The sequence below is a fragment of the Rousettus aegyptiacus genome, unplaced genomic scaffold, assembly GCF_014176215.1.
Source record: "Rousettus aegyptiacus isolate mRouAeg1 unplaced genomic scaffold, mRouAeg1.p scaffold_m13_p_8, whole genome shotgun sequence".
Classification (NCBI taxonomy): Eukaryota; Metazoa; Chordata; class Mammalia; order Chiroptera; family Pteropodidae; genus Rousettus; species Rousettus aegyptiacus.
Window position 1 is genome coordinate 28,461,921 of NW_023416311.1, and position 23,886 is coordinate 28,485,806.

General features: G+C 52.2%; 1 protein-coding gene and 1 non-coding gene across 2 annotated transcripts; both read left to right on the forward strand.

Moving 5' to 3' along the window:
* The first annotated feature begins 6,170 nt into the window (after window positions 1-6,170).
* On the forward strand, window positions 6,171-14,751 carry MYL10 (myosin light chain 10). The gene is made up of 7 exons (XM_016146475.2): window positions 6,171-6,367; window positions 6,630-6,722; window positions 7,254-7,329; window positions 8,263-8,367; window positions 11,727-11,805; window positions 14,278-14,326; window positions 14,653-14,751. The coding sequence occupies exons 1-7, from the start codon at window positions 6,257-6,259 to the stop codon at window positions 14,749-14,751; spliced, it is 612 nt and encodes a 203-aa protein (XP_016001961.2). The 5' UTR covers window positions 6,171-6,256.
* Window positions 14,752-23,207: 8,456 nt separating this feature from the next.
* LOC118607161 lies at window positions 23,208-23,314 on the forward strand. The gene has a single exon (XR_004952707.1). It is a non-coding gene; the product is annotated as a U6 spliceosomal RNA (small nuclear RNA).
* Window positions 23,315-23,886: the final 572 nt, after the last annotated feature.

Sequence of the window (23,886 nt, forward strand, 5' to 3'; positions counted from 1 at the left end):
CTCTAATTACCAGATGGGATGACTGAGATTTTGAGGACAATTAGGGGGAGGTCTGTCTTTTCCCAAACTCCCTGGTGTCCCCTCCTCTCCAGGCCCACCCCTGTCTGGAGCCTTCCTCTAATTTGGAGCCACTTAGAAAAGACAAGGAAGCCTTTAAAGCTAATAATGTCGCCCGGAATGCATCCTGCCTGTTTTATAGCTGTGGCTGAGAGGGCTGGCAAATGCATTTGTTCTGCAGAAGCACGAGAGAGGCCCCCTGTTCAAGGGGCCTGTGGCCACGGCATCCTGCTGTAAAAATAGCTGCGGTTTTAATGGCTGGAGGAAGAGAAAGGGCAGGGTTCATCTGCCCAGCCAGCCGAGTCACCTTAAACCAGGAGAAGAGGAGCCTCCAAGCCAGATCTGGGAACTCGTTGCTGGGTCCTGTCTGGACCTTTGAGCTCACCTCTCAGTGGTTCAGATGCCACTTTGGAGCAGCCCTTTCGCCTCTGTGCTGCCCTTCCACCTGACGCTGGTCCCTCGCGTTATGCACCTGCATCTTTGAGCAGCTCTGTGGGCTCCCTGGAACATTTTACACATTCACCTGCTCCTTTCCCAGAGCAATGACAACTCCTGTTGTGTCCTGTTCATCCTTCAAGGCTTGGTTTGCTGGACCCCGGCCTATAATGTCCCCTCTGAACGAGTAATAGTACTTTCCATCTGGGTCCTCTCACTCTTTTGTTCACCACTGTGTCTGCAGTGCCTAGCACTCGAAAAGTACTCAATAAATATTTGATGAATGAATGAATAAAAGCATACATTGTCTGACTGGATTACTAAAATGGTTCAAACCCACAGATTGTCAAGGATGAGTTCTTAGTCCCCCAGAATACCTAATTGGCAACTCGGTTGCCAATCTGATTTGCTTTTGTTTGAAAAGTGGTGAGCTCCCCATCAAAGATGGTATGCAAGCAAAGACCACTTGATGGGGAGGCAGCAAAGGTCTAGCAGGGCTGGATTCAGAGGGCCGATGGATTTCTCCCTGTGCTCCTAGAGGTCAAGTAGTTGGAGGGCTCTAGGTGGGGCTATGGTGGTAAGACCCAAGGCCAAGGGAAAGGCAGGTGGTCTCGGCTCAGCAGAGTGGAGATGAGAGAGAAACAGTGATTCCAGTAGAAGAGGGGAGGGGAGGGAGCATGTGATGTGAGCAAAGGCTTTGAGGAAGGAGACTGAAGAAAGTATTTGTAAACAGTGGAAGTCAAGGTGGTGGCTGGCCAGGGCAGGGACCAAGGGCTGTGAGCCTGGGAGGGCAGGAGACAGCCTGCCGACCATGAGGAGTTAGTGACAAGAGGTTAGGAGTGAGGGGTGACAGGTTAAGTAAACTGCCCCAACTTGTTCTCAAGTGTTCTGGGTGACAGCAGTCGCCAGGCATGGGGTGCAGCTGAATCCTAAGGCGCTTGGTCTCTTTTGAGTTTCTTTCCGGGCTTGGTCACCTCTGGGACCTCAGGTTGCCCTCAAGAAAGTGGGATGCTCTTCATAAGGGGCTACGTACTCCTCTGATTTGCTGGAGCCAACCCGGAATTTCAGTTCTGGAGCCACTTGCTCCCAGAGGCCCCTGGCTGGGTGCACAGACCCCTCAGGGGCCTCTCTGACCCCAAGAACTGGCTGTCACAGCAGTCAGTTTGGTGAAGTAGTCAGCTGAACCAAATAATATGATCCAGCAACGGCAACAGACTCACCACAGACCCTCCCAGTTGAGTGGGACTTTGGCCGTGAGGTTTCAGCAAGGATTCCATCCATGTGGGGGGTCTGCCATCCTAACCCTGGCCAATGACTTCAGTGCCCACCTCTTCCCACAGCACTGGGCCAAGGTTGCTGGGTGGCTGGCACCATTTCTCAGATGCAGAAACTCAGGATCTGTGTGTTGCTGAGCAAGGGTCCCTCAGTGAGGGCAGAGCTGAGAGCTTCCCCTTATTGGGGTTGTTGCATGCTCCCCATACTCTCAACCCCTGCACCCCAGGGACGAATATTTCCCAACCCAATCTCTCTCCACGAGGAGTTCCACAGGCTCCACCAGATTTCTAAACAGTTCTTCCTGCCTTCCTGCTTTCATAATATGAAAGAGAAGGAGGCCAGGGCAGGAAACTGTCAGGACTAATTTGCCAAGCACTTGTGAACTCTGTTGTGACTCACCCCATCTCACTGTGATTCCCTCTGCATTTCCTTCCCTCTCCCTTCCCACAGGCTGGCGAGCTCTGGGCCGTCCTGGGCCCTCAGGAACCCCTCCGTGGTCCTGGGCAGTGATCCTGGAAGCAGGAGCTTAGGGGCATCCAGCCCTCGCATGAAAAGGTCTTTGGCCAGCAGGAAGCAGGACCGGATGGTATCACCTCTTTTGCTCAGCAAGCTCAGAGCCAGGAGGCCCCTCCTGGCCAAGTTCATGGATCGGACAGGGAAAGGCTTCTCTCCAGGGCTGGTGCAGAAGGTGGCCACCTGCTCCTCCAAATAGGCCCAGAAGGGACAGGCACCTGCCTTGTTCACACAGCCTGATTCCTGAAGCAAGTCAAGGTGGGGCTGGGACTGAAATCCAGGCCCCTGCCCCTGGAGTCAGTTTCCCGTCACCCTATCCAGAGCCTGGGTGGGGCCTGTGGTTGGTCCCTGCCAGGGTACAGCATGGTGGCCTGGCTCCAGCTCAGGGTGAAGAGTTCCATCGTTGGTCTCAGGGAGGTCAGAGAGGCTGGCCACAGCCAGCCAGTCCAGGAAAGGCCAGGGAGGGGAGCACTGGGATGGGCAGATCCATTAGAAAGAGGATTCTCATCCTGGCACCGCCACTTCTTGGGGACCCACGTGTGCCTCAGGTTCTTCACCTGGAAAATGGCGTAAGGACTGACTGAGAAGACACGTGTTTTAGAACACAGTCTGACCGTCTGTGTTTTAAAAATATTACCTACTCTTATCATTATCACGTTCCCTCCCACAAAGCAGAGGATGAGTCATATCAGGGTTTGGAGGCCTAAGGCCAGCTCCGGGGACAGTTAAGCTGTCCTGTGCCTAGGGACGGGTGGGCTCACTGCCTGAGCCCAACGCTGCCGGCCCTGGCAGATGATCAGATGTGTTGGGCCCCACACGGGGGCCGACTTGGCTGGACAGATGGGGCAGCCGGGCTGCACTGGACACATGGGAGGTCTACGAGGGGCAGGTGCAGGCTTAGCTTGGCACAGGTGCTAGAGAATTCCTATGCTGGGCCATGTCCGGACATGTGTTGTGGCCAGAGTAGAACGAAGATCTGATTTTTCAATTCTCCCTCATCAGAGTCACCTCCACTGGTTTTTGTTGTTGTTGTTGTTGTTGTTGTCTCTGCTTTTTAAGTCCCTGAGTATTTTCAATGACCTGAGGGGGCCGGGCTGGGGCAGGAAATGGTGGCACTTGCACCACAGGGCAGTAGTAGCCTTTCATGGGCCAGGCTGATGCAGAAGCCCTCTCCGTGAGCTGACTAGGGGATGTCGTATGCTCTGTACTTTTATATGAGAGGACTGAGCCTTCTGGAAGACGGTGTCCCACTTAGAGTCACACAGCTCGAGGGATCGGACCACATTGCAGCCCTGAATTTCCCCAGCTGGTATGGGTGGCCCTGCCTTGGGAGCTCTCCTGACCTTGCTTGGCCCAAGGCCAAGTCTTCCCAGCTGGTTCCAGGCCTACCCTTACTGTGTGTCCTTTGCCAAGAGCCCCTTCCTGGGCCTTGGCCCTTTGGCTACAGAGAGCTGGTTGTCCCAGTGCTGGTGGAGATCTTTGTGGCTTGGATTGTCTCTGGATCCCACAACCCCACCCACTCCGAATGGCCCAGACAGGTGTCTGGCAGGGAGTTCCCCATCCTGTCCTTTGTCACCTTCCAAACTGTTGTCCAGACCTGGAACACTATTTAAAGAGCCATCTCTGAGCTGCTCCAGGCCTGCTACAGCACAAGGAAGCACTCCACACCATGGTAGGCTGGAGCTACCCTGCCTCCTGACCCTGATCCCCTCTTGTGACCTTGACTTCATTTGTAATTCTGATCTTCACTGCATTGCTTGAACTCACCTTGACCTTGACCTTGCTCCCCTTGCTGACATCCTCACCCTTAACCTGATATTCCTGACCTTTTCTTCACCCTTGGTGTCATGCCTGTACTTGACCCATCCTGGGTGGCCCTTAAAGGGTGGCCAGTCCATCCATGTGGGTCCTGATTTGGGTTGATTTTCTTGGACTGGGTAGGGCTGCTGAGGAGAAGGGGGCGATGAGAAAGAGGAGGGTGGAGAGAACCAGGATGAGCCGGGCTTGGACTTTTCATGGCAGAGTGGAGTTCTGCTCATGATAAGGGGACATGGCTCCTGTGAAGGCCAGGCTGGGATTCCAGGACAGCCTGGGCCCTACGGAGCCTGGCACGGGGCCCTTGCTTCAGGCCATGTGGAGCCTGTCCTGCTGCCTTCTGCTTGCCCCTGGGCTCCAGTCCCTGTGGGCTCTCGAGGACGCTATTCTTTCAGGCCGGTCTCACATCCTCATCAGTCCCTCTTGGCCTGAGAACTCTGACTCGGCTGTCAAACTCCAGCTCAGAGACAACACCCCCTGAGAGGTGTGTCTTGAGTGTCGCAGTGCTAGAGGGCCTTCTCCGTGTTCTCAACACCTGTCCCTTCTTCCACGTGAGCTCCTCGGGGACAAGGAAGGCCTAATTCAGCTCTGGGTCCCTGGGTCTGGGCACGGAGCCTGGCTGGAGGTCAGCAAGTACTTATAAGTGTCCTGACGCCTTGAAATAGGCACAAAAGGGCGAAACTGAGGCTCGGAGACTGCAACTGATTTTCTTAATATCACAGGGGCTGTGAGCAGCAAAGTCAGGATTAGAACTCAGGTCTGGGCAACCGCCTTCTGCACTGAGGCGACCCTTTTGGGGACTCTTTTTTAGAGAGACATTAGAAAAGGGAATTCCCAAGATGATTGGGTTGCAAAGGGTCCTGAACAGGAGATCAGATGGCCGGTCAGGGCCCTAGGCCTCAGTTTCCCCCTGTGCAGTCCTCCCTTTTGAGGTTCAGGGCCTGGTAGATGGTACACAGTAAGGAAATGTTTCACAAGATGGTTGTGGAAGACTAGAGTGAGGCAGGGATGGGTGACGCCGAGGCCAAGGGCAAGGGCGAGGGCAGGTCTGAGGAAAGAAAAGGCAGAATACCCCACAGATGGAAGTGATCGTGTTTATTAATCAGAGAGAAATGTATATGTAATTATGTGAGATAAACTCTGCAGGGAGGTTCTTTTCTTTATGATGTCTAAAGGGATTTATAAATATTACAGAGGTTTTACTGCATCATAATGTCCTGGCTGCCCTGCCAGCCCCCTTTCAAAGGATTAGTGGAGACAAAGCACCCAGTAAAAGCTAATTATAAGTCAGCCGGGTGCTGCTGTTCCTGAAGTGAGCCCGGACGCCAGAGGGAAATGGGGCGAGTGCAGGGGTGGGGGAAGTTGGGTGGTGGGACTAGAGTGAGCTGGGGGGAGGGGAGACCACACAGGCACTGGGTGGGGGGTGCACAGGAAGCCCATGTTCTGGGGACGGGTAGACAGGGTTTAGCAGGAGGGTGGTGTAGGCTGAGATGGAGACAGAGCTGGGGGAAGACAGGAGCAGGAAGCCGGTGTCCTACCTCTCTGAGCCAGTTCAGGGACTCCTTGCACGTGTGGGGCCTAGCGATGGCTGCTGAGGAAATGGTCCCCTTCTCAGGGGCTCCTGAGGACTGAGAGGTTTCAGCGCATGCCCAGTGGTGGACTCCCAGGCACCATGACATCCCGAAAGAAACATGTGGGAGCAGGAAGCCTGACCAGGACCCTGGAATTATTCCATGTGCATGGGGGGCACCTGCTCTACCTGTTTGGGAGTTCATCTTGAGCTTTGGGCAGCTATTTCCAAACTGATCTTCACTCTGAGCCAAGCCCTGGGTGGCATGCGTGCCACAGGGTGTGGCTGCCCTGGACTGGTGGGGAAGGAAGAATCAGGGAGCTCTAAATTGCCCTGGGGGTCAAGGAAGTCTTTTCAGAGGAGGTGGCAGAGTAGTTGAGCCTGGAGGATGAGGATTCTACCAGATGGAAGGCCGGGAAGGCATTCTAGGTAGTGGAAATGGCAGGAGCAAAAGCTAGGAGGAAAGGAAGCTCAAAGCATGTTTAGGGCAGAGTGGGGGACTGAGGTGGGTGGAGGTAGAAGCTCTGGGAGAAGGAAAAAGGATAGACCTTGCAGGGCTGAGATCAGATATTATCCTAAGAACACAGGAAGATGGCAGGAACGGAGGTGGGTCTCATTTGGAGTCTGATGCTAGAAAAGATGCCCCTCTCTGCTTCACAGCCTGGGCGTAGACCACCTGCCTTCTGGAGCGCGGGGGCCCAGGTCAGGAAGCAGCTGTCCGGCCTCGTGGGGTGGGTGCTCTGCAGGCTTCTTACCATGGGCTGGGAAGCCACCCTGCTTATCTGCAAAGCTTCATTAAGAGCTCTGTCTGTCTGTCTGTCTGTCTGCTGTGGGCTGGAATGTGGTGGGCATGTCAGTCAGGATGGCGACACTGTGGGAGATGAGGCATGAGGGTTGGGACCACGGTAAATAGCTGACCTCCCAAAAGAGGGACTTCTGCAAGGCCTCCCCTGGTACCTCACAGGCACCAAGAAGAGCCCGGAAAAGAACAGAAGGTGGAGCCATCTCCAATGTCTTCTCCATGTTTGATCAGTCCCAGATCCAGGAGTTTAAAGAGGTTGGTCAGTGCCCCCTGGGGGCATTGGAAGGATTCATGTAATGTGCATGGGAGGCACTCGGGGAAGGCGTGTTACCAACCCTTAGTCCCTGGGGGGCAATGATGCCACAATTCTTAGTGGCCACCATGGTGTGCTCTGGAATCTGCAGATGTGACTGCTGTGCTTGAGCAGTCCCAACCCCTCTCCACCTGAGCCTTTGCTTGCTGAGTGACCTCGGGCAAGTCCTTTTCTCTCTGAGCATCAGTTTTCCTCTCTGTAAAAGGGGGTTGCTGTGAGCATGAAATGAGGGGTGGACACGGAGCCCTGCCAGGGTGCTGGTGCACAGTTAGAGCTTAGTGCAAGTTAACCTTCACTCTCAGGCTGGTGCCATGCTGAGCTGTGTAACCAGATGACCAGAGGGGCTTGCATTGAGGCAGCCCGGCAGCAGTTTGCAAGAGGACAATCCCTTGGGAAAGGGGGTTGTTTCTGGGGAGGAAAGCTGAGCTTTGATGGATAGGTGGATGGCTGCTCAGTGCCCGTGTCTCTGCCAGGCCTTCACCATCATGGACCAGAACCGGGATGGCTTCATCGACAAGGAGGATCTGAGGGACACTTTTGCTGCCCTGGGTGGGTAACCAGCAGCCAAAGAGGCTTGGGGTTTGGGGTGGAGCCGAGCCCAGGCCATCCAGAAAGAGAGAGCGACTGGGGGCAGCCAGGGCAGTAGGCACAGTGGGTGTGAGGAGCTCATGTGCTATTTGAGGGTGCAGGGAGGGGGCAGCCACCGTCTGGAAGGTCAGAAAGTGTTCCTGGGTGTGAGAAGAGGCTTCCCCAGGGAAGGGGGGAGGGCGTTTCAGGCGCAGAAATGGCCTGCGCAAAGGTCTGAGGAGGGAGGCCAGGGTAGGGTGAGGGGTCAAGAGACGCTGCAGCTGTGGAAGAAGCTGGAGATGTGTGCGGGTCTCAGGGGCACTGGGCTTTGGCTGCCAGGGAAGGCTTTTGTACTCTCTAAGGCCCAAGGAGAGAGCCTGAAGAGAGACTGGGTGGTGGTAAGGGCTGAGGTTGGAGGAATGGGGTAAACCAAGTCATGTCTGAACTGAGCTTTGAACTTCTAGAGATCTAGTTGTCTCCTGGGACCATAAGGAATCCCAGAGTCCCCACTGCCAGGCAGACAATTGCCCCTCGTGGGGCACATGAGCCTGAGACCCAGTTCTTCTTGCCTCTATGCACCTCAGCTTCAGTTTCTTTGTGCCTCAGTTTCCTCAGCTGTAAAGTGAGGATGACAAACAACTTGCTCTCCTTTCCAGGGAAGCTGAGGTGGTGGCAGAGGGCAATGAGGCCAGGGACAGCCCAATGCTGACTTTGGCTGAATGTACCCACCGCCTGAGGTCCCCCAGCATGTGGGTGAGGTCTTAGGGCTGAGGCAAGGGTGGGTGAATGGTAGAGCTGGGAGACTCTGCAGGATGCGCCATAGTTCTACACTCCGTTCTTCCGGGGTGCCTGAGAGCAGGGTTCCCTCTGACCCTCATTGTGCTCCTGGGTGTCCCTACTTCTCCCCTCTTCCAGGTCGCATCAGTGTGAAGAATGAGGAGCTGGAGGCCATGGTGAAAGAGGCCCCCGGGCCCATCAACTTCACCGTCTTCCTGACCATGTTTGGGGAGAAGCTGAAGGGTGAGCGAGGATCCAGGTGGCCCTGAGGAGGGAGGGGTAGTAGGTATGGGCAGGTGGGCCCTGTGTACAGATGTGCTTTGCACTGATACACGCCCCAGCTGGGAGCATGGTGTCCTTCCTGGGAGCACACACCTTCCCAGCCCTGCCTCAGTTTCCACCACCTCTACACCATAGAGTAGGGGCAACTGTAGTAACCGTGCCTTGGAGGGCTGTGAGGAGCCCAGCAAGACAATTTGCCCATCATCAGGACACTGCTCCAGCCCCACCTCCCAACCCCTGGGTTCAACTTGTCTGCTCTACATCACCACTCACTGTGACAGCAGGAGCATGTACAGGGGTGAGTGGAGGGCATTCTGGAAGTCATTGTGGCAAACCCCAGTGGAACCCCCAGGGAAAGAATGGAGGGGCCTCACTCACAAGTGAGGAGACTTGGGCTCAGAGGGATCACTGCACCTGCCCCAGCATCAAAGTTGTGGAGATGGAACCTAACCCCGACTCCTGGCTCTAACCATTGCAAGTCCTGAGACACAGCATCAGGCCTGGGGCTTAGGGTGGGGCTCAGGGTGGGGCTTGGGCCAGAGCATCTTTGTGCCTTTCTCTCTGGGCTGAAGGGAGCTGCCCCCTGCCCCTTAGTGACGTCCCCTGGGCTCAAGGGTTCCATGGTCAGAGGGAAGGCTCAGCTGGGGCTGTGGCTGACATGGGAAGTGGGCCTTGTAGCCCCCCATTCCTAGGATTCTCCTGCCTGATGCTCTTCCTGCCTTGCCTAAACCTGGGTTCAACACCTAGCCTCCCACTGACCCCCAGGGTGACCTTAGGCAAGGCTTGTCTGCTCTTTGAATCTCAGTTTTTTGTCTGTGAAATAGACATTATGTTAGTTTCCCAAGGCTACTGTAACAAATGACCACAAACTTGATGGCTCAAAAAATTGGCCATGTGTTCATTCTCTCAGCTCTGGAGCCCAGAGTCAGAAACCCGTCGGGTTCTGATCCCTCAGAGGCTCCAGGGGACAACTGGTTCTTTGCCTCTTCCAGCTTCTGGTGGCTGCATTGCTCTCATCTCTGCTTTTGTGGTCCACTGCCCATCGGCCACTTCCCCACCATCTTCTGTCTGTCTCCTTCTGCTTCACTCTTGAAAAGATGCTTATCATAAGATTTAGGATCCACCTGGAAATTCAGGATCATTTCCCCATCTCATGATCCTTTCTTTACATCTGCAAAGACCTTTTTATTTCCAAGTAAGGTGACATTTGCCGGTTTTGAGGATGAAGACATTGCTATATCTTTTGAGAGCCGCGATTCAATCCACTATGGGGGTAATCCTACCTAACAACACAGATCTTATTTGGTAAAAAATCAAATATTCTCTTGGGTTGTGACCTGCTAGCAATTACTATAGCCTCCATACACAATGCCCTGGCTGATCCTAGATTAGAAGGAGGCCAACAATTGACCTATGACTGAACAGCCCACCCTCCGGTTAGAGACTAGGAAACTGAGGGCAGGAGAGGGCACAGGCTGTGGGCTAACTCAGGAGTGCCTTTGGGCCCACATCCAGGCAGCCATTAGGGGTTCTTTACAGGAAGAGCTCAGAAGCCCAGGGGCCTGGGGTGGGGGTATGCTCTCAGGGGAAGGCACATGTGACGCCAGCCAGTGACCCACTGACTTTCAAGGGAGACCCAAAGCTCATGGAGGTCTGTGGCTGAGCTAAGAGTTATGACCAGGGCCAGGTAGGGCTGTAGGGCTGCAGCTTTTTCTCATTTTTTGCAGGGGCACCGGGCCTGGGGCTCCAGCTGAACATATCACATAAACTTGGCTGAGCTGGCATGCTCAACCACCTGTTGGGATAAGAACCGGGGGTGGGGCAGGCACTGTCTTATCTCTCTAATTGGGAAGAGGACACATTATCGTGAGATTCCCAACAGTGGTGGGACAGCCCCTCTGCACCCATTTGATGAAGTTCACAATACACAGAGCACATTGGTTGCAGGGCCAGCACTGTGCCAGGCTTGATCACTCTGAACCAGCCTCAGAGATGCTGGATGACCTAGACAGCATCCTGTCTTGCATGAGTTCTCAGTCCAATGGGGGAGATGCCACTGACTCTGACCCAGTCTGATGGGGAAGACACAGAGTGGCAGAGGGGCTCTGGAGCTCCAGAGAGTTGGCTTCAAACCCCTTCTTCCCCTTATTAGTGGGGATCTCAGGCAAGCCATAGAGCCTCTCAGGCCCTCAATGTCCTCTTTGATAAACTGAGAGCATCAATACCTACCATGCGGGGTGTTGTGGGGGTTTCATGGGATAAAACAGTGAAGCTGCAGGGTAGAGCTTGGCACAGAGGACTCAGATGTGTTTGCAGCCATGATTGAATAATGTTTGCCCAGGTCTTTACCATTAACAATATGTTATCTTAACTGGTCCTGGGAGGCGGGCAGCAAACACCACCTTAGTCTCCATTTCACTGATGATGTAGCTGAGCCTTAAAGAAGGAAGAGGACAACTCCCGGCCCACCGTGAGTGGCGGGGGGCAGTGTGACAGAGGGGAAGGAGCACTTTGTACGGGTTACCAGGTCATCTGCTGTTGTTCACACAGCCTGAAAGGCCTTGGATGAGACTCTTTTTTTCTCAGTTTTCCCATCTGCACAACCAGGGGGTTAGAGATTCAATTTCATTGTGGAAACAGAACTATTTCTTCTAACAGCATCTTTTCATAGCCCGTGCTATAAAAGTGATAAAACCAGAATTATTTCTCCCCACTGCCCCCCTCCACTGCTCCCACCCCACAGCCTGTTGGCCCATCTGCCCCACCTCTGGCTGGGACACTCTTGCAGACCCCTCCAATGCCACTGTCTGAAGCTCAGCCTTGGGCACCCCCGCCACTCCCCCCCAACCCCCTGTGCAGAGCGCTCTCTCTTCTACCTTTCATGCACTCCTTGGGTAACGAGAAAGCGAAAGCCCCAGAGCTGCCACTCCCAGCTCACTAATCACATGGCAGCATCAGCCGTGAGAACTCGGACAAGTCACTTAACCTCTCTGAGCCTCAGTTTCTTCGTAAAATCAGACCAGTCATCAGGAGGGTTGGCACATAATAAGTGCGTAGTCGGAGTCTCCATGCACAGCTGTACACATTGTGCATAACTACATACTGTACCCTTGACTATTACTATGATTTCTTGGTTGCTGGAAACCTCCCTTCTCTTGCTTCAAGTGGATTTGGCCCTAACAGTGGAGTAGAAGTTGGGGAGAAAGCTCCCCGTCATTGCCCTCTGTCGGGGCCATGGGACCCTCCACCCCCGGCCCCTGCCCAGCCCCTGCGGGTCCTCTTCATCTGGCGCTCTCCCTGCCTGTGTGCGCTGCTTCTAGGCACGGATCCAGAGGAGACCATTCTTCATGCCTTCAAGGTGTTCGACACTGAAGGGAAGGGTTTCATCAAGGCTGATTTGTAAGTCCCCTCTGCTTTCTTTTGGTTTTTCTTTCCGCAAAGGCTCAGGTGATGAAGGAGCTGGAGTGTGGTCCTCGTGGGTGGCATCTCCTCTACGCCCAGAACTTAGCCAGCTCAAGCTGTGTCCACCCAGGAGCCAGGAGGCTACTGCCCTGCCCAGCTCAGCCATCTCTTCATGTCCCTTCCCCTCTCTGGGCCTCAGTGTCCCCATTTCTGTGTGGAAGATCACCAAGAGGTCACCAGGGGAGGGCTTCCCAGTGGTGAGGGGGGTTGGGGTAGAGGCGATCCTTGAAGGATGACTAAGGGTGCCTAGGCTGGATCAATTAATATTCCAGATGCAGGAACATAGCGAGTGAAGAGCCAGGGCTTGGCGTGTGCAGGGTTGGTGAGGAGGAGTGGGCTGTGGCTAGAGGGGGTAAGTGCATGTGGGATGGGGGAGACTGAGTTCAGAGAAGCAGGGAAGGACTGCGTGGGGTAACGCTTGCCAGGCCCTGAACCCTTGTTCTGTCCTGGAAGCATAGAAGAGCTTGGAAAGGAGTTAAGTAGGGGTAACAAGGAGACCAGCCTGGAGGAGGAGGACAGAGGGTTGCAGCCACCACGTAGGCCTTGTCCATTGAGACGGAGGGGAGTAGACGAGTAAGTGAAATACCAGAGGCCAGCACCAGTGGGATCCAGGGTTCTGGAGAGGGAAATGGGCCAGTCGTTATCCAGGGCTTGAAGTGATGTGAGGATGGAGGCTGGGCCATGGGAAGGGACTGGCTCAGCTACGGATTCATAGAGAGTGAGATGACAGTGGGCAGCTGTCCAGTGGGCCACTGGGCTGTCATAATAGAGATAGGGGCAGTGACTCCTGCTATACCTGGGAGCCTCAGCCCAGTGAGGGCACAGGGCAGATAGCCAAGGGTGGTTAGCAGGGGCAGGTGGGGCAGTGGCTACCTTCCCAGGGGCTGGGACATTGAGCTAACCTCTGAGTTATTCCTGGGTCATCCCTGCAGAGTCTCCAAGGCTTTGCTGGGCCTGTGGCAGGCAGGATTTCTTCCTCAGGCACAGGTTTCCTGACCAATTACTGTGATGCTTCAGGCCTTGGCTTTGAGTTTTGCTGCCTATTAGAGTCATCACTTAATGGAGGTGGAGTGGGAGAGGGCAAGGGCGAAGGGGGAAGGCAGAGAGTCTGTCTTGTCTCTGAAGCATTTTCACCATCCCCCACTCCCCAAAGCTGTGAGTCACATAATCCCCAGGGGTAGTGGAGGGGGTAATTAGGGTTTCTCCAGGCTGCAGCCCTCTCCCTCACCCCTCCCTCAGGGTCTGTGGTTTCCACTCCCATCTTAGAGACCCACAGGCACTGGGGCACCTCTAGAAGTGGCCTGGACCAACCCCTCTCCCACCAGCTGGAGGCCAGGGCCAGGAGGAACCCTTTGGGGACTCGATTTGAAAATTGAAGGTGCCACCCAAGGGTATGGGACCTGGAAGACGTGGCTGCCTGCCAGGCAGGCCACAGAGGAGGCTCTGGTTGAAACAGAGTCTGTGAAAGTCCCCAGCTTGGAGAGCTGGAAACTGTGACTGTCCTGCAGTAACATAAATAATGGAAAATGTGTGTTGGTCCTCAGTGGGGCCTGCTGCTGCTGGCGCCACAGGAGACTGGGTGCTCGGGGCCCTGGCTCAGGCCCCTGATCCCATCCCTGCCCACCGCTCCCCCTGAGAACCCTTTGCCCATGTTCTGCCTCCGTTCCAGCTCCCAGGGCAACAGTCATTCCCGGCAGCCTCAAATGCAGTTGCCCTGCCGCACCTCCCGCAGCTCCTCCAGGCCCAGGCAGCTCTGGCCCCAGTGGGCAGCCGCCACTGGGGGATAGGCCCCACCCTGCCGCTGCAAATCACAGGTTCTTTTACAAAGAAGGGAACCTCGGTTTCCTTCTTTGTAAAGGGGGATGATGGCACTCACTTCTGAGGGCTATGAGGAGCAAATGAGACCTGGGCAGGCCCAGGAGGACATAAGCTTGGATAATAGGCTTTCCCGTCCCTGGGCTGAGTGTCAGCACCTTGCACGCTATATAGGGTGCTTTACAGACATCAGCAACCATCACAAGCTGGGAAAGCAAAGCGTCTAGAACCAAAGCAGAGAGGATGCCCTCGGTAACCGTGAGATTGATTATCAGTGCACGATGGAACATCAGAGTGGCCCCCAAGGTTATGTTGGGGTCCCAAGATCATTTCATTTGGTTCTTGCCTGATGCAGGGAGGAGAGTCCACATTACAAAGGAAGAAACTGTGGCTCAGAGCTGAAGTGGCTGTTAAGGCCACATGGCTATTTGTGGGCTCTAGAGCCAGCCCCATCCCCACCCCTGCTCCCGTTGGTGTCCTCCTGGGCCAGGACTCCTCCCCTCAGCCCACCTGCCCTCATCAACCCTGGGATCTGCGTGTCCTCACACAAGGTGGCCCTGACCCTGAACATGATCTTTTCTCTCCCTTGAGCAGCATCAAAGAGAAGCTCATGACCCAGGCAGACAGATTCAGTGAAGAGGAGGTAAGTGCTGGCTTTTTAGGGTGCCATTCAGTGCCACTAAGAGTCATCTCTTGAGGCATAGTCCAGGCTTTCTCAGCAGTCACCCCACCCCATTCTACCCAGATCTTTTTTCTTTAGATGCTGAGATGATGTCTCCCTTGACTCTTTGGATGATAACAAGAAGGATAGGGTGGGGTGGGGTGGCGGCTATGGGACCTTGGCCTGCTGGCCTGGCCTCTGCGCCCTCTTCTGCGATGCCTCTCTATGGACTCTGACACCCTTGGGTGACTCCCTGCTTTGGCCCCCATTCAGCCCTGGTCCAGGCTGACTCCCTGCCCTTTCCCCAGGTCAAGCAGATGTTTGCGGCTTTCCCGCCAGATGTGTGTGGTAATCTGGACTACAGGAACCTGTGCTACGTCATCACGCATGGTGAAGAGAAGGACTAGAAGGAGATCATGAACCTCCCCAGCAGTCAAAGGCAGCAAGCACTGGGTGTGGGGGCCACCGACAGGGAGCTCCTGCAGCCAACATGTGTGACAAAAAGGCTCCCCTCACCCCGAGGCCCTGTGGCTTAAGGACGAAGCAAGAATAAATAATGCTAATAAAGTCTGAGTTTCCTTGATTAATGCTTTGGCTGGGGAGAAAGCTAAACATTACTTTGTTGTTGGTTTTTCCAAAACTTTTTACTTCCCTGGCTTAGCTCAAATGTTCCTGATGAGCTAGTGTTTAGAACTAATTGACAGTTTTAATGATCCCCAGCTGGGCCACTGGACACTGCCATCACTTATGAAGTTTTTATTTAGCACCTAGTGCATGCCAGATCCAGTGCCAGTTCCGAGACACGGCGATGAACCAGTCTTGTCCCTTGGTGGGAAGATCACACAGTGAAGAGGACAGAATTGGAATGGGAACACGGTGGGGAAGCAAATGGATCAGTTTAGGAAAGTCCTGAAAGCTAGAATCTGGGCAGAGGCAAAAGAGGTGGAGAGGACGGGGTGGATTCAAGGGATGTTTAAGGAGTAGGCAAAGAGTTCTTACACAGGGCAAACTTGGCACCAAAATTATAAAATGAAAGTGCATAAACTGGACTTCATCCAAATTAAAACCTTCTGTTCAGCAAAAGACAGCATAAAGAACCCAAAAAGGCAAGGCATAGGGCTAGAGAAGATATTGACAACAATAGATCTTGACAAAAGTCTCATACCCCGGATATAGTTTTAAAAAATTCTACACATCAATAATGAAAAGATAACCCAAACAAACAAACAAACAAACAAACAAACCGGGAAGAGGGTAAAAAAGGATATTCAAATGGCAAATAAAGACCTGAAAAGATGTTCAACCTTGTGTCTCATAAGGAAAAGGCAAACGAAAACTTTCATAACCTATATGCTTACCATGGCTAAAATGAAAAAGATTGACAGTACCAAGTGTTGGTGAGGATGTGGAACAACGGAACTCTTTGATTTTGAGCGTAAAGTGGACAAATCACCTTGGAAATATCAACTAAAGTTAAAATATATACATATCCTGAGCCAGCAGTCAGTCCTACCCTAGGTATATACCACCAGAAATGTCCATCATGTATCCTTCAAAACACATGTGTAAAATTTACAGACTTATAGGAGTCTTGAATTGGAAATAAGACAAATGTCCATCAAGAGGAAAATTAATAAATAGATTATAATATGTTCGTTCATTGGAATACACAGCAATAAGAATAAACTACTGGTACATAGGATAATGTGGTAGCGTTCTCGTATATTACATAACATGGAAGAAGACACACACAAAAGAGCTTACTTTACTTATCTAAAAAATTTTTTGTAAGAGCTTACTTAAAGATTTTTTTAATGAGGTATAATTCACGTACCATAAAATTCCCCATTTTACAGTATATAATTCCTTGGCATTAAGTGAAGTGAGTTCATGTACAGGGTTGTGCCACCATCACCATTACCTATATCCAGAACATCTTCATTAGCCCAAGAAATTCATGAGAAGTCGCTCCCCATTTTTCCTGCACTCAGTACCTGGCAACAACAAATCTTCCTTTTTCTATGGATTTGCCTATTCTAGACATTTCACATAAATGGAATCAGAAAATACATGGCTTTTCATGTGTGGCTTTTTAGCATAATGTTTTCATGGTTCATCTGTGTTGTGGTACTTTATTCCATTTTATAGGTCGATAGTATTCCATTGTATGGCCATGCCACATTTTATTTATCCATTCAACTCTTGATGGACATTTGGGATTTTCCCACTTTTCGGCTTTTATGAATAACAGTGCTATGAACATTCATGTACAAGTTTTTGTGTGAACACGTTTTTTGATTCTCTTGGGCATATACCTAGAAGTGAAATTGCTGGGTTGTATAGTAACTCTGTATTTAACTTTTCCAGGAATTGCTAAACTACTTTTCAAAGCACTTTTTCCAAGTGACTGCACCATTTACATGTCCACCAGCAATGTTCAAGGGTTTCGCTTTTTCACATCTTTACCAACCCTTATTCTTATTTCCTTCCTTTCTTCCTTCCTTCCTCCTTCCTTCTTTCCTTCTTTCCTTCTGTCCTTCCGTTCTTTCTTTCTTTCTTTCTTTCTTTCTTTCTTTCTTTCTTTCTTTCTTTCTTTCTTTCTTTCTTTCTTTCGTTTGTTTATTATAGCTATCCTTGCGGGTGTGAAATAATATCTCATTTTGGTTTTGATTTGCATTCTCTAATGATTGATGATGTTGAGCATCTTATCATGTTCTTATTGACCATTTGTATATCTTCTTTGGAGAAAGGTCTATTCAGGTTCATTGCCCATTTTTAAACTGGGTTATTTGTCTTTTTTGGTGTTAAGTTGTAAGAGTTCTTTATATACTCTAGAGACTAGACTCTTTTTAGATATATGATTTGCAAATATTTTCTCCCATTCTGTGGGTTGTCTTTTCACTTAATATTCTTTTATGCTTGTCTTCTAAGAGTTTTATAATTTTAGCTTTAAAATTTAGGACTTTGAGCCATCTTGAGTTTTTTTTTTTTTTTTTTTTTTTTTTTTTTTTTGTATATGATTGTGAGGTAAGGGTCCAACTTATTCTCTGTCTATAGATATCCAGTTCTTCCAGTACCATTTGTTAAGACTATTTTCTCCCATTGAATGGTCTTGGCATCCTTGTCAAAAATCAATCGATCGGAGTTGTATGAGTTGATTTCTGGACTCTCATTTTTAGTTCATTGATCTCCATGTCTAAAAAATATACTTTTTGATTCCATATTTATGAAATTCAAAACCAGGCGAAACTAATTTATGGAGTTACAAGGTAGAATAATGGATATTTCTGGAGTTGGGACAAACGGCCATGAGAGAACCTTATGGGAGCTGGAAATGCTCTATGTCTTGATCTAGGTGGTGGGTACTCATGTATAAACATATATGAAAGATGATCGGGCTGTACCATTAAGATTCATGCAGTTAATGCCCTTTCTATATTTCTGTTATATACCAATAAGAAGGGAGGAAGAAAAAGAAAAAGAAAGAAAGAGAAAGAAAGAAGGAAAGAGGGGAAAGAAGGAATAAAGGAAGGAAGGAAGAGAAGGAAAGAGAAAAAGCAGCATGGTCAGAAAGTAGGGTGGAGAAAATGGGTTTGAAGGGAACATGGCTTTGGTGACTGATGGCATGACGCCCTGGGGCAGAGCACTTGAGAGAAGCAGCTCTGGGAAGAAAGGCTGTTTGGTTTGGGGACTGTTGAGAGTGAGGTGGCAAGGTTCAGGAGGCAGGTCGATGCTAAGGGGAAGTAGTGGCCAGTGTGGGATGAAGAGCCAGAGCCTGTATGAGCCAGTACAGGGAGAGAGGCAGTGGGACAAGAAGGGGCCATGAACCAACCCTGAGCACTTAGAGCAGGAGGAGGACCAGGCAGAGATGGCGGTCAGCTGGCTGGGATGTGGGAACTGATGAGGGGAGAGGTTTGGGTGGAAAAGTGCCAACGACATGGGCTCCAATGTGCCAGGCTTCAAGCTAAAGCCTTCATGTGCTCTTATTCATCTTATCCCCGTGAGGACAGGAGAGAAAACAGGTCTAGAGCTTGTCCAAGATCAGTGGCAGAGCTGAGAGTGGAACCAGATAGCCTGGCTCTGAACCTACATTCTTAAGTGCTCCCTGCTACTGCCACCCAAAGCAGTGAGATGTGGAAGGCTGGGACTGAGCTTAGGGTCACAACAAGGAGATCCCTTTCCTTGTCTCTGGCTGTCCTGAGCTTTCTGTTCCCTCTGGGGAAGGCGGGGAGAGAGGTGTCCCCATCAGCCTTGAGCTCCCCAGCTCAGGACAGTAAGCAGGGGTGGGAGACAGGAGGACAAGGCAGGGGAGTATTTTGAAAAAGCCCTCCCTCCACCCAGGCCTCACTCCCTCTGCTCTCTAAGAGTTCTGCTTTCCTGGAAATCAAGGGCTTAGCTGCTGAGGAACTTGTCAGACCTGTTTGTGTCCCAAGGAACCAGGCCAGAGCCAAGATGCAGAGTGGGTGCCATGGGCACCTGCCCGCCTGCCTGGCAGCTCCCAGCTGCCCTGCTCTATGACACCTAAATCTGCCTGACTTGCACAGGGGCAACCAGTGGGGAAGGCCAGAGGGGCTCTGTGCGGCTCCTTTGCTCATTTATTCCTCCATCTTTCAGACATATATCTAATTATACCCCCTCTGCTCCAAGGCCTACCCTCTGTACTCAAGTAGCTCTAGATAGAGGAGCCACAGGCACAGCTGTGACCTGGCTCTAATGGCCCAGGGAAAAGAAGGAGGGAGGGAGTGGCAGGATAGTTGTGACGCTGCTGGTGGCTCCAAGGCCCTGGCTTCTGCCTTCCTCGGCATCTCTGCGGCATTGCTCCCTCATGGCCCCTCTCCCCTTGGCTACAGGTCATTGATGGCTTTGGTTACCCCTGCCCTGGGCCCATCACCATCTGCCTTCAGTCTCCATGACTCTCCATCTAGTTCTTGAGGGATACCTGGATGGCCTCCACAAGACCATCAGATTGGCTTCCCCCAGGCCCTCCTCTGATCCAGGCAGCTGGGGTAGTCTACAGAGCTGCCCCTTCCAGGGCGGGGGCTAAGGGTCCCAAAAGCCAGAGAGAAATTGGGAGCAGCACGCATGGTGATGGACACGTCACCTCTCCTGAGTCATATCTGGAATCAACTTTTTAAAGGGACAAGAAATCCCGAGGTCTCCCTAACCTCCCCCTGTACCACTGTCCTCCTGGTTCTGGGCTCTAGCTGCACAGCTTCATTCTGTCCCTTGTAAACCTTACATCTTTTTCCTGCCACAGGACCTTGGTGTGCTCTTCTTTCTCCTGGAACACTATCCCCTGATCCCGCCCCCTCCTCCACTCAGCTTTCTGCTCTCAGCTTCACATCATATCCCCAGGCCCTGACGCCTGGGATAGGTCACATCCCTTCAAATGCACTTTTATGGGGAGATATAATGGTGTTTGCAGTGTTTCCCTACGGAGCTGTAAGCCTGAAAGCGGGTTAAATTTTGTCTATCACTGTATCCCCAATACCCTGCACAGGGCCTGGCACCTAGTTCCCTCTTGGAAAACATTTACCCAACTCCAGGAGGCTAGAGAGCTGACCTCATACTCCAGAGTTCCCTAGAGGCAGCTTCTGTGACCAGCCACTGCAGGCTCTGAGCCTCTAAGAAGATGCTACAGGCCAGAAGCCTCGCCCAGAGCCTGTAGCCCGTCCGGATCCATCCCCAGGGGTCCATGGGGCCTGCTCTGTCTGACTGGGCCTTAGTTTCCCCACAAGCATAATGTGACTCCATGGCTCTCGGGGGTCTATAGGATCTGCCATCCCTAGGCCTGCCTGGCTGTACTATACCAAAGGCGACATGTCTCTCATGAGCTGGCTAGACTGGCTCTCCTGGAAATCTTGGTGGCTCTGACCTGAACCTGGTAGGAGATGGGCAGCAATGCCCAGGCATGGCCACTGCAGGCCTCGGTATCTCCAGGGAGCTGGGTGCAGGAATCTAGCACTGCCCTGGCCCCACTGGCTCCCCCAGCCAGCTGAGTCTCATTGAGGATAATTAGTCCAGTGAGACGCCTGGATCTTGGCATTTTATTTTCCACTGCAATATGTCAGTTGGGGCCTACGGACAGTGGCCCCCGTATAAATCATGAGGGGGTAGTTGTTGAGAGAAACGGCAAATTCCTTCCACCCGTGTGGCTGGTTAAATTGACTCTGAGAGCAGATTCCCTCCTGGCGCTCACTCAAGAATGGCCAAGTCCTTTGAAGGTCTTTCCAAGACAGACCCCAGGGGCTTGGAGCTGGCTGGGCAGGAATCTCCTGGGGAGCCTCTGCTGACCGCGGGGGAGGGCGGGGCCCCTCCAGGACTGCGTGGCTGCTGGAGAAACCCCGCCCGAGTTTCTCCACCATCACTCTGTGTCTGCATAGCAACCCCGGGGGACTCTGCACCTTTTCTTTTTCACAGCCAGGGAGTGGCTGATGGTGAGTGGTGGTGGGGGCGGGGAGTGTTGATGGTGTCCGTAGCCAGGGACACTAGACCTTGAGCAATGAAACGTCCCAGTGGAATTTCAGGCCTCAGGGGTGATGAGGGCATGCGGTAGCATTCTGAGGGGCGCCCCCATAGCTGCAGTCTGTTTGGTGGGAAATTCTACTCCACTCCTGCTGAGAGCTGAGCCCTGGATTGGGCCAAGATTTCAGTCTGGACAAGAGTTAGTCTGGGCCGAGGGTTAGTCAGGGACCCCCAAGTGTCTGTCTGTGTCTGTCTCTTCCTGTCTGTCTCTCACATGAAGCCCTCATGTCTCACTTGACAAAGGAAGAAAAGTCTTATAAGCAAGATAATCCCAGGTGGTGGGGACCTGTGCTGGCTCTGGAACCCGAGGCCTGAGTTTGCATCCAGCTCTACCACGTCTAGGTCGGTGACCCTGGGCAAGTCACTAACCTCTCTATGACTCAGTTTTCGTATTTGGAAAATGAAGATAGTGATAGATTAACCTCACAGGTCGGCTTCTTCCTTCACGCAGGCCAGGCTCAGGGATCCAGTGGTGGATGGACAGATGATCATCCGGGCCCCCACCGAGCCTACATCCAGGGGAAGGCAGACACCATGACCAGTGACGACATCATGGTGCAAGGGCTCGAGATGGCAGAGAGGTGAACAATGGGCCAGGGGAAGGTGAGGAGGGAGTAGGCCACTTATGGAGCCATAGCAAAGTTCTGTTCCAGGAATAGGGACACTTTTATTTCAGCGAGAGTGGCATGATAACATGGAATTTAATAACTCAGGGTGACGAGTACCAAGTTCGAAAAGGCCTGTGGAACTGAGGAAGCACAGAGGAGATGCCCAACCCAGCTTGGAAGGCTGGAGGAGGTAATAACCTAAAGACTGGGTGGGAGAAATGCAGACAAAGAGGAGATGATGACAAGCCTCCAGGTAAAAGATGGAGAAAGGGAATCTTCTTGCAGGAAGTCCACTCCTCATTACCTCAAGGAGAGAGAGGCTCGGGTTGGTGCTGGCAGATCTGGCCAGCCCGTTGCCCTTCTTAACAAGCAGGGAGCAGGCCACAGGTAAGAGCCTTCCTTCGGCTGCAGCAGCCGGCCAGGATTGAACAACACGGCTTTGTTTCATTCCATATATTTTTTTATGGTCATCTTCTGTTGTGTTATGTGGGGCTAGCTTTTTATTTTTGGTAGTGAGATTTTTAGAAAGCTTTCTTTAAAAGAAATGTATGTACATGAATTGATTTAAAGAAAATGATTAATGTAAATAATATTTAAGGGAAAAATCATGAATGTGAGGTGGGAATCTCTGAGATGCGAGCAGAGCTGAATTCTAGAGAAGAGGCTGTGCGAGACTATTCTAAAAGCAAATGATTCAGAACTCTCTGGAGCATGGCTTCCAGAACCCCTGAAAATCTTAGCTTTCAGTCTTGAGTCCAAACCTCCTTGAACAAAAAGGCTCCATCCTGGATCCCAAACCTGTAGGGTGAGGCCAAGGAGTGTGGCTGCTTGCTGACATGCAGACAGGCTCCCGGCCACGTGAGAGTCTGTTGCTGAGTATGTACATAAGCTTGGAGTTGGTTGTCTCGGAGCCAAACTTCATGGGTGATTCAGGAGCCAGCTTAGTCCCAGGGATGTGGCATCCTGAGGGCACTGTGCACTTTCCTAAAGCTTGCTCAAGGCAGCACGCAGAGCCCAGCACTCTGCTCCACCTGCCCCTCTGCCCCAACTTCTCCCGGTTGGTGTGTTGCGGAGCTCTCAGACTTGCCTGATGCCTGCATGATGAGAGTGGAGCAGATGAGACGTCAAGTCTTCCTTCTTGGGTCAGCTGAGACCACCTAGCCGAACTTATTTGGTGCAGGCAGGAACCATCAGTGCTGTGACCCCAGTCTCTCCTTGAGATCGACAGGCCTCACTGCCCAAAAGCTGAGGTCGCTTAGCAGGAGGATTCATGGAGTGACCTCAGCCAGGACGAAGGAGTGGATAGTCCTGCTCATCCCAGGAGGACTGGGTGCCCCACTTCTGTGGAACGAAGACAGAGGCAAGCCCAAGGCCAGTTAGGGATGAGGGAGGCTGGAGAGAATGTCCTGTGAACCTGTGCAAGCAGATTGGGCATACGTTATCTTTAAATACCTGTCCTGAGGCTGAAGGCAGAACTGGCTCCTGTGCCCCAGAAGGCAGAGCCAGGTAGGTCTCTGGGAGTAATAAGGACCCAGCCTTTGGACTGGTTAGAGGAAGGACTTTCTGCCAGCTTTAGCCATTGCATGACAGGCGTCTCAGTAGGGAGCGAACTGCCCATGACTAGAGGTATGCAAGCCAGAGCCTATGACCACATGGCGGAGATGGAGCAGGCTTGTTTTTCAAACCAGAGTTACTCTTCAGGGCAGATAGGAATACACGAAGCTTCAAGCGTGCTTGCTTCTGCAACACATATACTAAAATTGGAACGCTACAGAGAAGATGAGCATGGCCCCTGTGCAAGGGCGACATGCAAATGTGTGAAGCGTTCCATATATTTTTATTAACTAGTGTCACCCCAATAATTTTAATTAAAAAACAAAAGCTTCCAGCCATTGCCTGGCATGCAGTGGTGTCCACACCCTGCAGCTTCAGTATGGCTCAACCGGAATCAGAGCCCATGACAGGCTGAGCCGCAGGACCCTCCGGGGTCGCTGAGGTGCAAAATGCTTTGTGAGCAAATAAGGAAGCCAAGGCTCAGAGGGAGCTCGCCCTACCCGGCCGCTCCTCTGTTCCTTCCCCCTTTCCATTCGCCCCACATCCATGAACATGCTTGGGGATCACATTCCCGTCTGGGCCTGTTATTGGGATGGTGGGTGCTAACGCATATGTGTCAGTGGATTGGGGTTGGGGGTACAACGCATTAACATGCAGCTTCTTGGGTGATGTTGGGGGCCTGTGAGGTGGGATTTCAGGTCTGTGGCAGGTCGGGGGAGACTTGGGGCTTCTTAGCAGAGGTAGGGCCTCAGGAGAGGGGCTGTGTCTTGCTGAGCAGGTCTTCCTCTGTCTGGGGCCCAGATCTCTCTGTGCCAGAAGGACACTGGACTGGGGGTGGGGGTGGGGCTGGGGCCA

Coding starts and splice junctions, on each gene's coding strand:
- MYL10 (XM_016146475.2), top strand. CDS start 6,257: ATGGCAGGAACGGAGGTGGGTCTCATTTGGAGTCTGATGCTAGAAAAG. Junction 8,368..11,726: donor GTTTGGGGAGAAGCTGAAGG/GTGAGCGAGGAT, acceptor CGCTGCTTCTAG/GCACGGATCCAGAGGAGACC. Junction 14,327..14,652: donor ACAGATTCAGTGAAGAGGAG/GTAAGTGCTGGC, acceptor CCCTTTCCCCAG/GTCAAGCAGATGTTTGCGGC.